The 14,216-nt window shown below is 37.4% G+C and overlaps 1 protein-coding gene across 2 annotated transcripts in view; it reads left to right on the top strand.

The window, feature by feature from the left end:
* Positions 1-14,216, top strand: part of UBE2H (ubiquitin conjugating enzyme E2 H) — a 109,521-nt gene that overhangs the window by 77,728 nt on the left and 17,577 nt on the right. The window contains exons 4-5 of one of the 2 annotated variants that reach the window (XM_081102429.1): positions 4,797-4,836; positions 6,272-6,324. The exons of the other annotated variant lie outside the window; for it this stretch is intronic. Coding sequence (XP_080958555.1) covers positions 4,797-4,836; positions 6,272-6,324 — 93 coding nt within the window. The remainder of the gene's footprint in view (positions 1-4,796; positions 4,837-6,271; positions 6,325-14,216) is intronic. 2 annotated transcript variants of the gene reach the window in all.

The following is a 14,216-nucleotide window of genomic DNA, read 5'->3' as shown; positions in this document are numbered from 1 at the left end:
CAGAGAGGAAGGGAGGGAGAAAGAGAGTCAGAAACATCGATGAGAGAGAAACATCGATTAGCTACCTCCTGCACATCTCCTACTGGGGATATGCCCACAACCCAGGTACATGCCCTTGACCAGAATTGAACCTGGGACCCTTCAGTCCACAGGCCGACGCTCTATCCACTGAGCCAAACCGGTTTCGGCATAGCTTTTTTCTTGACGTATACTTTTGAAGTTCTCTGTGACATAAGTTGCTGAAACTTCATTCAGTCTTGGGATCTGCTTTTCCCCATCATTCTTTACCCAGCAGGCTTCCCACCTTACTCAATGAAAGCCAGCATCCTTAAAAGGGCCTACAAATACTCATCACCTCTCTGTTCTCACGACTAGTCTTCTGTCCTTTATTCACTCCACTTTAGTTTTACTACTTACTTACTTTGCTGGTCTTCTAACACATCAGGCAAACTCCTGGTGCACTTTGCACTTGGCTATTTGTGCTATGTGAACACTCTTCCTCCTAGATAATGAATAATCCTCCCTCATCTCTGTCAAATTAAGTCAGCTTCTTTGTAAGGCCCTCCCTGACTATCCTATTTAAACATTGCAGCCCCCTCCCCAGCATTCCTATTCTGAGTCCCCTTCTTTTTTTATTTAGTTTAATTTTTTAAAATATATTTATTGGGGGACATTGGTCAACATGAACATATAGGTTTCAGGTGTGGGTTTCTGTGTTATAAGATCTGTATATTGCACCATGTGCCCACCGCCCAAAGTCAAATCTTCTTCCGTCACCATATATTAGGACCCCCACTGGGTCCATTGCTTTGCTGTGTTTTCTCCATAACCCTTGCCACCCTCTAAAGCAGTGGTTCTCAACCTTCTGGCCCTTTAAAACAGTTCCTCATGTGGTGACCCCCAACCATAAAATTATTTTCGTTGCTACTTCATAACTGTAATTTTGCTACTGTTATGAATCATAATGTAAATATCTGATATGCAGGATGGTCTTAGGCAACCCCTCTGAAAGGGTCGTCCAGCATCCAAAGGGGTCGCGACCCACAGGTTGAGAACCGCTGCAAAGCATTTGTTTTTTTTAATCCTTACCCGAGTATAATTTTTTCCATTGATTTTTTTAGAGAGTGGAAGGGAGGGGGGAGACACAGAGAGAGAAACATCGATGTGAAAGAGACACATTGATTGGTTGCCTCCCGCATGCGGGATTGAGCCTACAACCACGGTAGGTGCCCTTGACCGGAAATGAATGCATAACCCTTCAGTCTGCAGGCCAATGCTTAAACCACTGAACAAGACCCGCACGGGCAGCACTTTCCTTACAGCACAGGAAACTGCCATACGTGTTGCTTCACTAGGTTTTATAAAGGAGAATTCTAGCAGAAGCAGGATTTTAAGTATCAAGATGAATTTTTAAGTTCTTAATTGTAGCTTCAAGCAAAATATTTTTCACATAATAGAAGAAGTGTCTTGAATTAAACCTTACAGTGCCTAAACATTAGTGTTTTCCATGCACCAGAAAGTTTCTTGGCAGTTGTGATAGTAGTATGTTCCTAATATATGTAACTAATCTTGAGGACCAGTTGCCTAACAACCTGAGGATCTTCTGTTTTTTTGTAATGAATTTGTATTATTTAAACAAAGTGTTTAAAATATGAGACCTCAAATAAAATAGTTGATTTCAGTGATGCTTTTCCTTAAAAGATTACAGCACTAGATAACCTATGTATAATTAGGTTTACTTTAATATTTTTTTAATAACCGTAACTTTTTTTAAAATTGATTTCAGAGATAGAAACATCAATAATGAGAATCATTGATCGGCTGCCTCCTCCACGCCCTGATCGGGAATCGAACCGTGACCTCCTGGTCCATGGGCTGACACTCAACCACTGAGACACACCAGCTAGGCTAATTAGGTTTATTTTAGAATGTTTGCTATACTGTTTATAACTTTTATTTGAAAGCTTTTTTTTGCTCTAGCTGGTTTGGCTCAGTGTATAAAGCATCGGTCCACAGACTGAAGGGTCCCGGGTTCAATTCTGGTCAAGGGCACAGACCTCAGATCCCAGCCCTGGTCAGGGTTCATGTGGGAGGCCATCAATCGATGTTTCTCTCTCTCTCTCTCTTTCCCTCCCTTCCACTCTCTGAAAATCAATGGAGCCTGACTGGTGTTGCTCAGTGGTTGAGTATCAACATGTGAACCAGGAGGTTACTGTTCAATTTCCTGTCAGGGTTGCAGGCTCGATCCCCAGTGGGGGGAGTGCAGGAGGCAGCTGATCAATGATTCTCTCTCATCATTGATGTTTCTGTCTCTCCCTTCTTCTTCTCTGAAATCAATAAAATTATATATATATATTTACATTTAAAAATCAATGGGAAAATATCCTCAGATGAGGATTAACAACAACAAAAAAATTTGTCAAAGTTTTTTTTCAGCTTCACATTGTAGACATTTTGGCAAGTCAGAAAAGTAGTTTTAGAAATAATGGGGGTCTCTAAAGTTGACTGCCATGGACACTTGTTTGTTTCCCTCTGGCCTTTTTACATTGCTTGTGATCCTATGTCTGGAATGGGAGTGTGATTTAAAAATGGAAGTGTGATTTGAAAATGGGAGAAAATATTTCCACCACAAAGAATTAAGCACTGTTAGCAGTTGTACATATTTGCTTGCAGTTTCCTTTCATGTGTACACTTTTTAAAAAATGGAGCAAATAATATACAAGCACATTCTGTCTTTTTAAAAGGCATATAAGTGTTATAGATAAATTCATCTTTAATTACCATTCCCTATTCTGTTTCCTAATTCCACCATTGGCCCTGCACTCTCACTGAAGTAATTGCTTTTGTAAGTTTGATATATATTGGTCCAGTACAGTTTCCATACTTGCTACCATAGAGAATATGTAGCGTTGCTTTGTTTTAGTTTCTTTAAATGGTGTCATGCTGTAAATATATCATTCTGCAACTATTTTCCCTCTCAGGTTTGGATCTATCCAAGTTGGTACTTACTGATCTAGTTCATTACTTTGGCTGTATAGAACTCTCAGTATATGGATATACTACAGTTTCTCCAGTCCCTTTTGATGGGGTTAAATTTGTTTCTTAGCTTTTATAAATAATGCTGCAGCGAGTAATCCTTATAGGCCTTCTAGAACACGTGTGTTAGTGTTTTTCTAGGATCATGTAGATTGGTATCCTGCTTTTTCTCCTCTTAACCTTAAAACATGAGCATTTCCATTGGCTTTCATATAATCTCTTCGTGAACACATAACTCTTAAATCTAGACGTTGAAACCTCTTTCATTTCCATAATGAAAAATTAATATGAAATTGTAATTGGACATAAGGCTTTTCTTTCTACATCAGAGTAATTTAAACATTGCATGGGTTCGCTTAATAGTAGTATATAAAACATTAAGCTATTTCAACACAAAGGTTTAAAAAGTAAAAATGAGAAGCATAGTTAATTCTTGGAGTGGCTAGAGCAAGCAGAGACTGGCATACCTGGGATTTCGTATATTATCCCCCTTTTCTAAGTCTAAAGAAGTTTCTTAGGTTTTTCTGAAATGTCCTGTCATGACTCATCCTTGAGGGTCTTCCTCTGACGCCACTTCTCTGCATCTTTCCTGACAGCTTCCTCTTCCCTGACTGTATCAGCTCTGTGCACACATTACAGCTACTTCTTCATGTCTCTTATCCCACTGCTACAGCAACCTCCTCGAGACTAGTGTAGTCTTATTTATTTTGTACCCTAAACAACCACAGTGCCTGAAACATAGGCGTTGACCAAATATATTTTGAATAAAGGAAAGTGAGACCATGTGAGGGGGGGGTGAGAGAGTGGGAGTGGGAAATAAGGATGGTCACTTTAGTAAGGAATTTCAATTTACTGAAAGTGAAATGGAATAGGAAGTTTTGAAAGGAAGCGAGGTGATAAGGGTGGTAAAATGACAGCTTTGACAGTGGATCTCTGTTTTAGAATATTGCCATCTGCATACATACGGGCTGATTAAATCACCAGTTTTACATTACAAAAATTCATTTCTTCTTGGAATTGAAATATCGATACATTTGTTAAAGTTTATACTTCTTTTTCTAGGAATAAATTTTTAAAAAAAACAACAAAAAACTTGGATCCCTGACAGACCTAGCCATCTTACAGAATTTTTTTTCTTCAACACCTTGCCTCATTCCTTGGTTGCCCAAATTTTAATCAAAATTGGGTTTCCTGGAATGAGTAGACTAAAGTTAAAGGAAACATTTTGGTCACCGCTCTTATGAAATCCTTGTGGTTTGGAAGCAGTACTCCTTTAGCATTTCAACAGTTTCATTCATGTTCCGCACACAGTGTAGCAGAACGATACCAGTAACTGAGCTTCTGAAAGAGAAGTTCAAATGCAGAACCTCCTAATTTAGAGATTGAACAATAAAACTTGGGGGAGGGGAGTCAGACAGTAGCTTTCTTAACTTTTATCAGGACACTAGTTATAAACTGTCAGTTTTCTTGGCGAGTACCTTCATAACTCTGAAAACCATTTCTTTTAATGATCATTTTGTATAAGAGGCTGCATTGCTCTCAGAATTTGCGCATTTTTAAAATAGAACTCTAATGTATTTTAAGTAAATGCCATTGTAAGGAGAATATATAGTCTTATCAGTATAAAAAAGATCTAAGATTGAAAGGTAATGAGTTATGAGTATCCTCACCTTTTCCCAATCTGAAAATGTTTCCGATACAGAAATACTTTAATTGTTCTCTGGGTACTTTTTGCTGCTAATTAACATCTCTTTTTACAGGATTCATGAATAAAATTTTCCATCCCAACATTGATGAAGCGTAAGTAACTTTAAAAATGTTTAAATCTTAGCAGCAACTGCTCTTGATTAGAGTTCATCTCTCTCTTCATTATACAGAAGCTTCAATTATCTTTTTGGATTTTATCAGCAGATAGGACTATCTGAATGGTCACTTAGACTATAAAGTCCCAGGAATATGACATTCTAAACCACTTAGATCAAATTCTATTGGATGCTTAGTTTTTCCATTGTCATGAATGGGTCCTTCGTTTTCCCTGAGAGCCAACTAGCATTTGTAATATTCCACATCTCCATTCTCTGTTAGACACAATTCAGAGATCTGTTTTTAATATACAGATTTATTATTTTCAGCCCTTTCAGGTATTTCTCAGTTCATGAGAGTAAAGCAAACATGATTAGTTTCATTTCAGTGATTGAATCTTAATTACCCCTTTATTTCTTCTAATATTAGTAATATTTTAAATGTGATACCAGTGCCTCCTATTTTGTTACTTCGGTGATGTTTAGGATACATGATTATTTATTCTGCATTTTTTTTCTTGTCTTGGCTTTAAGTTTTGATATTTCATGCACATACACACATACACATACATGTGGGGTATTCTGAACACTGTGTGAGTAGGTTGTATACATGCATCATGCCCCATTGTCCTTTAATACTTCTATGTATCAGTCATCCTAACAGCAAGGATAGTCTCTTATGTAAGTGCAATATAGTCATCTGACTCAGGAATTGAATATTAATGTAGTAGTACTTTGAACCTACTGCCATATTCTCGCAATGTACTTTTTAGCACTTCGTTTCTTTTCTCTTTTTTTCATTTAGTAAAGGCTCCAGTATTGCATTGCATTTAGTTGTCATGTTTCTTTAATCTGGAACAGTCCTCAGCTTTTTATAAAATTGACGTTATTAAAGAATATAGACCAGTTATTTTATAAGACAACTATACCTCAATTTGGGTTTGTTTGACATTTCTTAAGAGTATGCACTTAAGTCTAGAAAACCACAAAGTGAGATTGTGTCCTCCTCAGGGTATCCTGTTCAGAGGCATTTAGGTTTGTCTGCCCCTGGTTACCAGTGTTAATTCTCATCACCTGGCTCAGGTGTTGGTTTCTCCATTGTATAGCTATTGTTTTTCCCTTTCAATCTGTACGGAGACACTTAAGACTTTGCATACAGGATGGGGCAGAAGTAGGTTTATAGTTGTTTGTATGGAAAATAATAAATAATAAATAATAATACAAGAATAAACTCTGTTTTGCATACTCACAACTGTAAACCTACTTTTGCCCCACTCTGTATTGTATTCTGCTTTTCTTCATACTTTCCCCAAGTGGGATTTTTTTTAATGATCTATTAAAAGTATTTTTCTTGATAAATAAAATTAGTTGCCAGATACATGCAACTAACTTTCTAATTTTTAAAAAATTGCCATTCTTTCCATCTGTTTCAGGTCAGGAACTGTGTGTCTAGATGTAATTAATCAAACTTGGACAGCTCTCTATGGTGAGTTTGGCCATGGAATATTTTTTAGAGATGTTGAGACACTGCCTTAAAAAAATGTTGTTTGGCTTTTCTTCTCTGATTTAAGATGTTTTGTTGGGAATGGGAAGGGATTTTGAAGGCCTGGATGGGAAAGTTTTGATCAGTGAGAAAATTTTTTTCTCAAGTTCAAACTTTGGTTTAGCAGAAGTTTAAAATAATCTTGTGTGATTCTGAAATTAAGGTATAGTGATATACATATGCAGACATAGAGATACATATTAAAATGTTTGCATATCTGTGTGTATTCAGAAGCACATTGTATACATGTTTATCTGTAATATTTTTTTAGAAGAACATTAAATGATATATTAAGAGTTTTGGGGTATCATCAGTTTCAAAGGCCTAAACCTTGCTATGGAGCAAATAATAATTTAGCTTTACCTTTAGTGCTGAAGTTGACATCTATGTACTGTGAATCAACAATGAATTCTCTAATTTAGCATTGCAAAATACTATGCTAAATATCACAGAGAAATATAAGGAGTATCAGGCCTTTTCTTCCTTAGCTTGTAACTTGATTGGGGAACTAAAAATATTTTAAAATATATTTAAAGTTAATTAGGAATACAACAAATTAGTATGTTTTTTCCCCCACATATCTGAGTCCTCAGACATCACAGACTCTCCCTGCTCTCATGCCCTACCCCATAAAGCTTCCCCTGATGCTCAAGCTGGCAGTAACCTCTGGCCGCTCTTAATGTGTTATAGCTCTTTCTGTGGCCTGCATTTACTTTGTGTTTGTTGTTTTGTCTATGTTTTTTGAGCTACTAGATTCTTTCCTGCCTTAATTTGTGTCTAAGGTGTGCATGTCCCATTTGTCTAAGTCCTGGCACTCTTAACACCGTGCCTTGCACCAATGCATTTGAAAGAATGAGTGATACAAACAAGCAATCGCTGAGAGATACAAGAAGAGGGAGGAAAGATCACTTTAGGTTGGGGTTAACCAGGGAGGGCCTCCTCTTGTTGAAGAGTTGTGAGTCCTTTTAAAGGTTTAAGGTATCTAAGACATCTTTTTCCAGCCACAATCTGTGAGAACTTTACCAGGCACACTTATGCAAGGATAGTACATGAGAATCACAGAGGAAAGTTGCTTACCAGCAGCGCACAGTTAGTCCTTTTTTCTCCTCCTAATTGTGCCATTTAAGAATGATCTGGCCCTAGCCAGTTTGGCTCTGTGGCTAGAGCGTCAGCCTGTGGACTGAAGGTGTCCTGGGTTTGATTCCGGTCCAAGGCACATGCCTGGGTTGCGGGCTTGATCCCCAGTATGGGGCATGCAGGCAGCAGACGAACATTGATTCTCTCTCTCTCTTCCTCTCTGAAATCAATAAAAATATTTTTTTTAAAAAAAAGAATTATGTGTTCTGCCTAGAGTTCTTCTCTAATCTTTGTATGACTGTACTTTTCTCACCTCAAACATTCCTACCTAGAGAAGCCTTTTTCCCTAGCCACTCCATCTAAAATAATAGCCAGGCATAGCACAGCACTCTGTTTTAAAAACCTGTCTTTCAAACCAGTATTTTTTTTATTGGCTATCTTGTCCTATTAGATTGTAAGCTCCACTGGAGCAGGGATTTTGTGTGCACATTTGTGCACACATGTACACACACATGTCTAAAACAGTGCCCAGTATTGTTTAACGAGAGTTTTGGGGAAATTACACTTCTTTACGGAAAAGAAGTGACAAGAAAGAACATATACTCTGAAGTTGATTAAATGGATTCCTTTTAAGATTTTTTTTGCGGCAGGCGGTGGGTAAAAGTGTCTCATGGCAGGCTGCCTGGAATATCTGATGTAATGATGTCTTTTCTTAAACTGCATTCACATTTTAGAAATGTACATAACAAAATACTGCAAGCTGGTTCCAATTACAATAAAGTAAACGACGTTAGTTTAACTAATTCTTTTACTGTTGACTAGATAACCTTTGTGGAAGAGGTTTGCTAATTCTCAAGCACCTCACATCTCAGAACAGATTATTTTTATAATAACAGCTTTATTGAATTATAATTTACATACATTAAATTCACCCATTTAAAGTGTGTGATTTGATAGGTTTTAGTATATTTGCAGTTATTACTACTTTCTCATTATAAAACATTTTTACCACCTCAAAAAGAAACCCATTACCCTTTAGCTATTACCCCTTTATCCTCCTAGGTCTAGCAACAACTGATCTACTTATTGTCTCTCTAGATTTTCCTATCCTGAGCATTCCTTATAAATAGAATTATACAATATGTGGTCTTTTGTGACTGGCTCTCCCCCTCCCCATTGCATATGATCTCTTCATGATTCATCTATGTTGTAACATGTATTAGTTCTTCATTCCTTAATGGAATATCACATTTTTATCCATTTATCAGATGATGGACATTTGGATTGTTCTTACTTTTTGGCTGTTATGAATATTTGTGCACAAATTTCAATGTGGACATATGTTTTCATTTCTCTTGGGTGTTTTACCTACAGGCAAAATTACTGGGTGGAATTTCTGTAACTGTTAAACCATTTGAGGTACTGACATACTGTTTTCCAAAGTGGTTTTACCATTTTACATTCCCACCAGCAGGTGTCAAGTGTAAGAGGTTCAGAACACACTTTAAAGCAGAAGGCCAGTCCGGCTGATGTAGCTCAGTTGATTGAGCGTCATTCCACGGAACAAGAGATCCTGGGTTTGATTCCCAGTCAGGACATATGCCTGGGTTGTGGACTTGATCCCCAGTGGGGGGTTGTGCAGGAGGCAGCTATCTCTTCTTTTCCCTTCCTCTCTAAAATCAATAAAAAATATATTTAAAAAAGAAAAAGAGCAGAAGGCCAACATGACTAAGTTTTCATCACATATATAAAATGTTAGAACATGTTCTTGTATTACCTTGCAAAGCATTTAATAAGTAACATAAATTAAACCTGATTGGTCAAAGTGAACTTTTATTTTTGTATTACATGAGTATGAATTATGTTCCATGATACAAGAGCATGGACATACTAACATTACAGGTAAGTGCAGGAAACCAGAAGAAATATATTTAGAATATAGTCGGAAGTATATTGTGCATGGGAGAATTGTTTTGATATTTTGCTCAAACCCAAACTATTCCTCAAGAAGATTTTAGAATTTTATTTAAACTTGTTTTTTTTTTCATAAAAAGTTTTAGGAGCAGATAAATACAATTTATATCAAAGTCCTGATAGAAAGGGCTGGTTCAATTTACCTTGTTTCTTTTACTTTACTTTTATCAATTTTAGAAAGGAAGAAGAGACAGACAGACAGACATTGGGTGGCAGTCTAACTAACTGAGCTACCTAATCAGGGCTACCTTGTTTCTTTTAGACTTACCTGATCTTGAGATCTAAACTGAATTTTTATTATAAGTTGCTAAAGCCTCTGGCATTGAAGGTTAATTCAAAATTGTGGTGAATTCTGAATTACTCTAATTTGTGCTATAAATTCTTGAGAGAATCTTTACTCAAAAGACAAAAAAAAAGTCTAATTTAATATAAAACAACTAATATGAGAAAGTTTTGTCATATTAGCACAAATACTCAACTGAAAGCAAAAGGCTTAGCTTGGCCACCCAGCACCTCTACTATACAGTCTGGTGGGGAGCAAGGAGTTATTTGGGAATTTCCTGCAATTAACTTTGCCCCAGGGCATGTACTGTGCAAAGGATATACATTTGTTTAGTATAATAGCAATTCCCAGTAGAAATTTCAGATTTATACTCATCATAACTTGGAAATAAACAGCGTTCATGTTCGTAGCAAGTCTAGTCCTCTATTCTCCCCACCCCTCAAAAAGAAATTTGATTTCTGGTAGTCCCATTTTATTCATAGCTCCTGTTCTCATCCTGGTTTTCCTAGCCAAGTATACATGCAGTTTGTTAATTCAGAAGCTCAGAATTGGTATAATTGTAGTTTAATCACTCAGCAATTTTTAACTTTATATTATTTAACCTTGCAAGAAAACTAATTACAGTGGGTAATTTGGCTAATTTTCTAAAAATATTTGTCATCAGTATGAAGTTACTTATTGAGTATGAAGTTTCTATTGTTATACTTGTGACATTAAAAGGAAAAGTAGCAGATGCCATCACAAAATAGATTTATTTTGGCTTCCTGTATGATAGCATCTTGTTTTTTTTACATCCCTTCCTGCTTGCTTTTCCAGACAGCAGTGATAAAAGCTCTGGAAAACTTAAAATGCAGCCAAGGGCATCTGGATTTCAGTTTCAAAAACAACTGTAATTTTAAAGATTGATAGAAGCCAAGTTCATTAAGCCATAGGTAGCTTTGTAAGTTCCCCTTTGTATTTTTGTTTTCCTTTTTACTCCAAGATCTGTTTTATCTATAGTTGTCTTTTCGATCCAAATTCTTGGAAGCTCAAGTACCTTTGCTGCAATACAGCTTTAATTTCCCTTCCACCCATCTGGGCCATGCATACTTGACCCCTGTAGATTGTGTTTATCTTTCCAACTTTCATTTTACTAATTTCTCAACTGACTTGGTAAATTATTTATTTTGTAGACTAAATTGTGAGCATGGAAGGTGGAAGGCAATTTTCTTTTAAAATCAGGCAGTTTATAATTTTATTCTCACCGTTAGGTTACTAGCCAATGGACTGGATACTCTTCTTATTTTCCTGGTGAGAAAAATCAACTTTGGGGAAATTACTTTCCCTAGGTCATCTGGAGAGTCAATAACAAAGTGACTACAACAAAAGGAATGCTTCAGGGATTTTGAGATTAGAGTTAGACAAAAGAAACAAAGTTTCTTTTACTAGACATTTAGAAAAATTTTAAACAATTTATTTTCTAGTACTACTAGTGAACTGTGGCCTAATGAATTTAAGCTGCTAAATGACTAAGTTTCCCATGTTGGAAATATTTATTCCATCCCTCTTTTCAGTTAGCCTGTGAACCTTTCCAAACAATGCAAATTTTGGCTGAAGGAGTTTGACCAGGGGGCAGGGCTGGCCAGCCAACCACCCGTGGCCCCTCCCCCAAGCCGGCCCCACTCCCGATCCCATTTGTGCATGAATTTGTGCACCGGGCCTCTAGTCTTAAAATAATGCTTTATGTTGAATTAGTATTTTCTAACTATGTTTCTAGACTTTTTAGTGTAGTTAAATAGACAAAAGATATATGTATCTGTCTGCATGGATGATTGGCCTACAACTACTGTTTGAACAGGCTTGAGAACACAGTACTGATGCATCCATGTTGGAATCACAAAAATGATCCTGCCTTTGAACAGCTGGATGTTATGCGTCTCTGAGACAGGCCAGGTACAGTGGGAGAAATGTCAGCTGTCGTAGATAAAGGAGAGATATGCTGAGTTTTGGATTTGACGGTTTCAACAGTACTTAGCTCCATCATCCACTTCCTTTGTGTGCTTGGAGACATTCAGATGTGGTATGGGTATGAGGCCCAAGAATTTAGCTATACATAGAAAATGGAGTCTCTTGGCCCTAACTGGTTTGGCTCAGTGGATAGAGCGTCGGCCTGTGGACTCAAGGGTCCCAGGTTCGATTCCGGTCAAGGGCATGTACCTTGGTTGCGGGCACATACCCAGTAGGGAGTGTGCAGGAGGCAGCTGATCGATGTTTCTCTCTCATCAATGTTTCTAACTCTCTATCCCTCTTCCTTCATCTCTGTAAAAAAATCAATAAAGTATATATTTTAAAAAAGAAAAAGAAAATGGAGTCTCTTGAACAACTTAGCAGAAATTCATTAAAAATACCATATTCACATTCAGTGGTGGTCAACATTAAAACCATGGAGTGATCCAGGCTGTGAGATCATGGGACATGGGCCAGACTATGAGAGACAGCCACGACTTTGTTTTACTTTCTTTTGTTTTTTTAAAAATATATTTGTATTGATTTCAAAAGGGAGAGGGAGAGAGAGAAACATCAATGATGAGAGAGAATCGTTGATCGGCTGCCTCCCGTATGTGCCCTACTAGGGACCAGCTGGCAACCTGGGCATGTGCCCTGAATTGGAATCAGACCATGACCTCTTGGTTCATAGGTCAATGCTCAACCACTGAACCACACCAGCCAGGCTGTTGTACTTTCTTTGGGGCTATAGTTTCAGAGTTCAATTGTGATTATATGGATTTGTTTTCTCTTTATTTGCATGTGATCACTGTGTATAGGTAAAGTCTCCATGCATAGCCAGTTATCTTGTAATTGCATGAAATTATCTTGCTCTTTTTTGATGTTAAGGACAAATTAAGTTATTGTCTAGTAATTAAAAACTTGAATAATGAGTTTTAGTATGACTGTAAGAATACTCAAGTAGTTAATTAAACATTAACTGCCCTCATTTCTGGAAGGTTAATAACAAACCCTATCACCATGTCTTAGCTTGCAGTGGTTTATGGTAAGCAGGGATAGTAAGTGGGAGAACTAGGATGACCTCCAAAGAACACTTAAGTAAAGTGGAAAGTGTTTTGAGATTGACATGGCAACAAAGGGATTGTTTTTCATGAACAAAAGCCTGTTTTCATCGTTCTGATCTAAGTATTCGCATTCATTTTATTCTGTAGATCTCTGTAGTTAAAATACATTGTGGAGAGGGAGCCGCATTGAGGTAATGGATGCGAGATGATTTTCTAAGTTGGTGGAATGCTTTAAACTGTTGGCGTTACATAACTACATACCGCTCATTGGTAATCTGGCACTTAGCCAAATGTGTCTGGTATTTCTCCAGGGTTTAGTACCCTACATCTTTGACATTTGTCCTTTCCCACGTAAAACAGAAATACCTATTTTCAGCTTGGAATACTTAAAAACAGTAATGCTTCCACTAGTGAGATTAGGTATATTGTATATTGCAAAATTCTTTGACTGTCTAATTACTAATTCTTATTAATTCCTACTAATCTTTTTTTCCTTTTGAGAGGGGTGAGGAAGGAGGTGCTTGTTTTGTGCCTGCATGGCTCTTTTCACGAGACCTTATTCTGTCTTTTTAAAATCCACGTGGATGTCAGGCTGGTGTGCGCAGTGGTTTAAGCATTGACCTATGAACCAGGATGTCATGGTTTCCATTCTGGTCAGGGCACATTCCCTAGGTTGAGGGTTCGGTCCTCAGTGGTGGGCATGCAGAAGGCAGCCAATCAATAATTCTCTCTCATCTTTGATGTTACTGTCTCTCTATCCCTCTCCCTTCCTCTCTGAAATCAATAAAAATATATTTAAAAAATAAAAATCCCCATAGACTACCTGAGAACATACGTAAATCTGATGAGTTCAGACTTTTTGTATATTTTATCCACACAAAAGACCCTCTCAGTTAAGTAACCAGATACATTCTCGAATTTATCATCTATTAAATTGGTGGCTGGATATATTCCATTAGCAGCATATTAGCACTTGGTAAACCAAATATAGCATGGCTAGCCTTATAGCCTGCTGGTTCTGACTTGGTACTACAGAAAGTCTTTGTGGTGGTCTGCTTCAGCTCACCACATGTTTGCCTCAGTGGGGCTCCCAAAGGCCTGAAATTAGACTTGTGGTCTCTAGGTTTTTCATCTGTTGTTCACCTCTAAGGAGCCAGCTCCCCTTTTGCTGGAACACAGTTCAACTTAATGGACTCGATGTCCACAGTGTGTTAGGTGATACAGCCTATAGCTGTACAGAAATAAGCTTTTCCTCGTTGAAGTTGGGTTCAAATTATTTATTTTAGAAAATAATTTTTAATCTCAAAGCCGTTTCTTCTTTCATGCCCTTTCTGTCTGAGGGCATCTCTCCTGATGATTGGCTTTATTGAAGTTCTTGAGGGAATGTCAGTCTCCTAGCACACGCTTACTCTGTACATACCACCTGCTTGATCAGATGCAATGCTAACCCT

This window comes from Myotis nattereri, assembly GCF_964212035.1.
Source record: "Myotis nattereri genome assembly, chromosome: 11".
NCBI classification, from domain to species: domain Eukaryota; kingdom Metazoa; phylum Chordata; class Mammalia; order Chiroptera; family Vespertilionidae; genus Myotis; species Myotis nattereri.
Note: the sequence above shows the minus strand (reverse complement) of the source record. Positions and strands in the feature narration are given on the sequence as shown.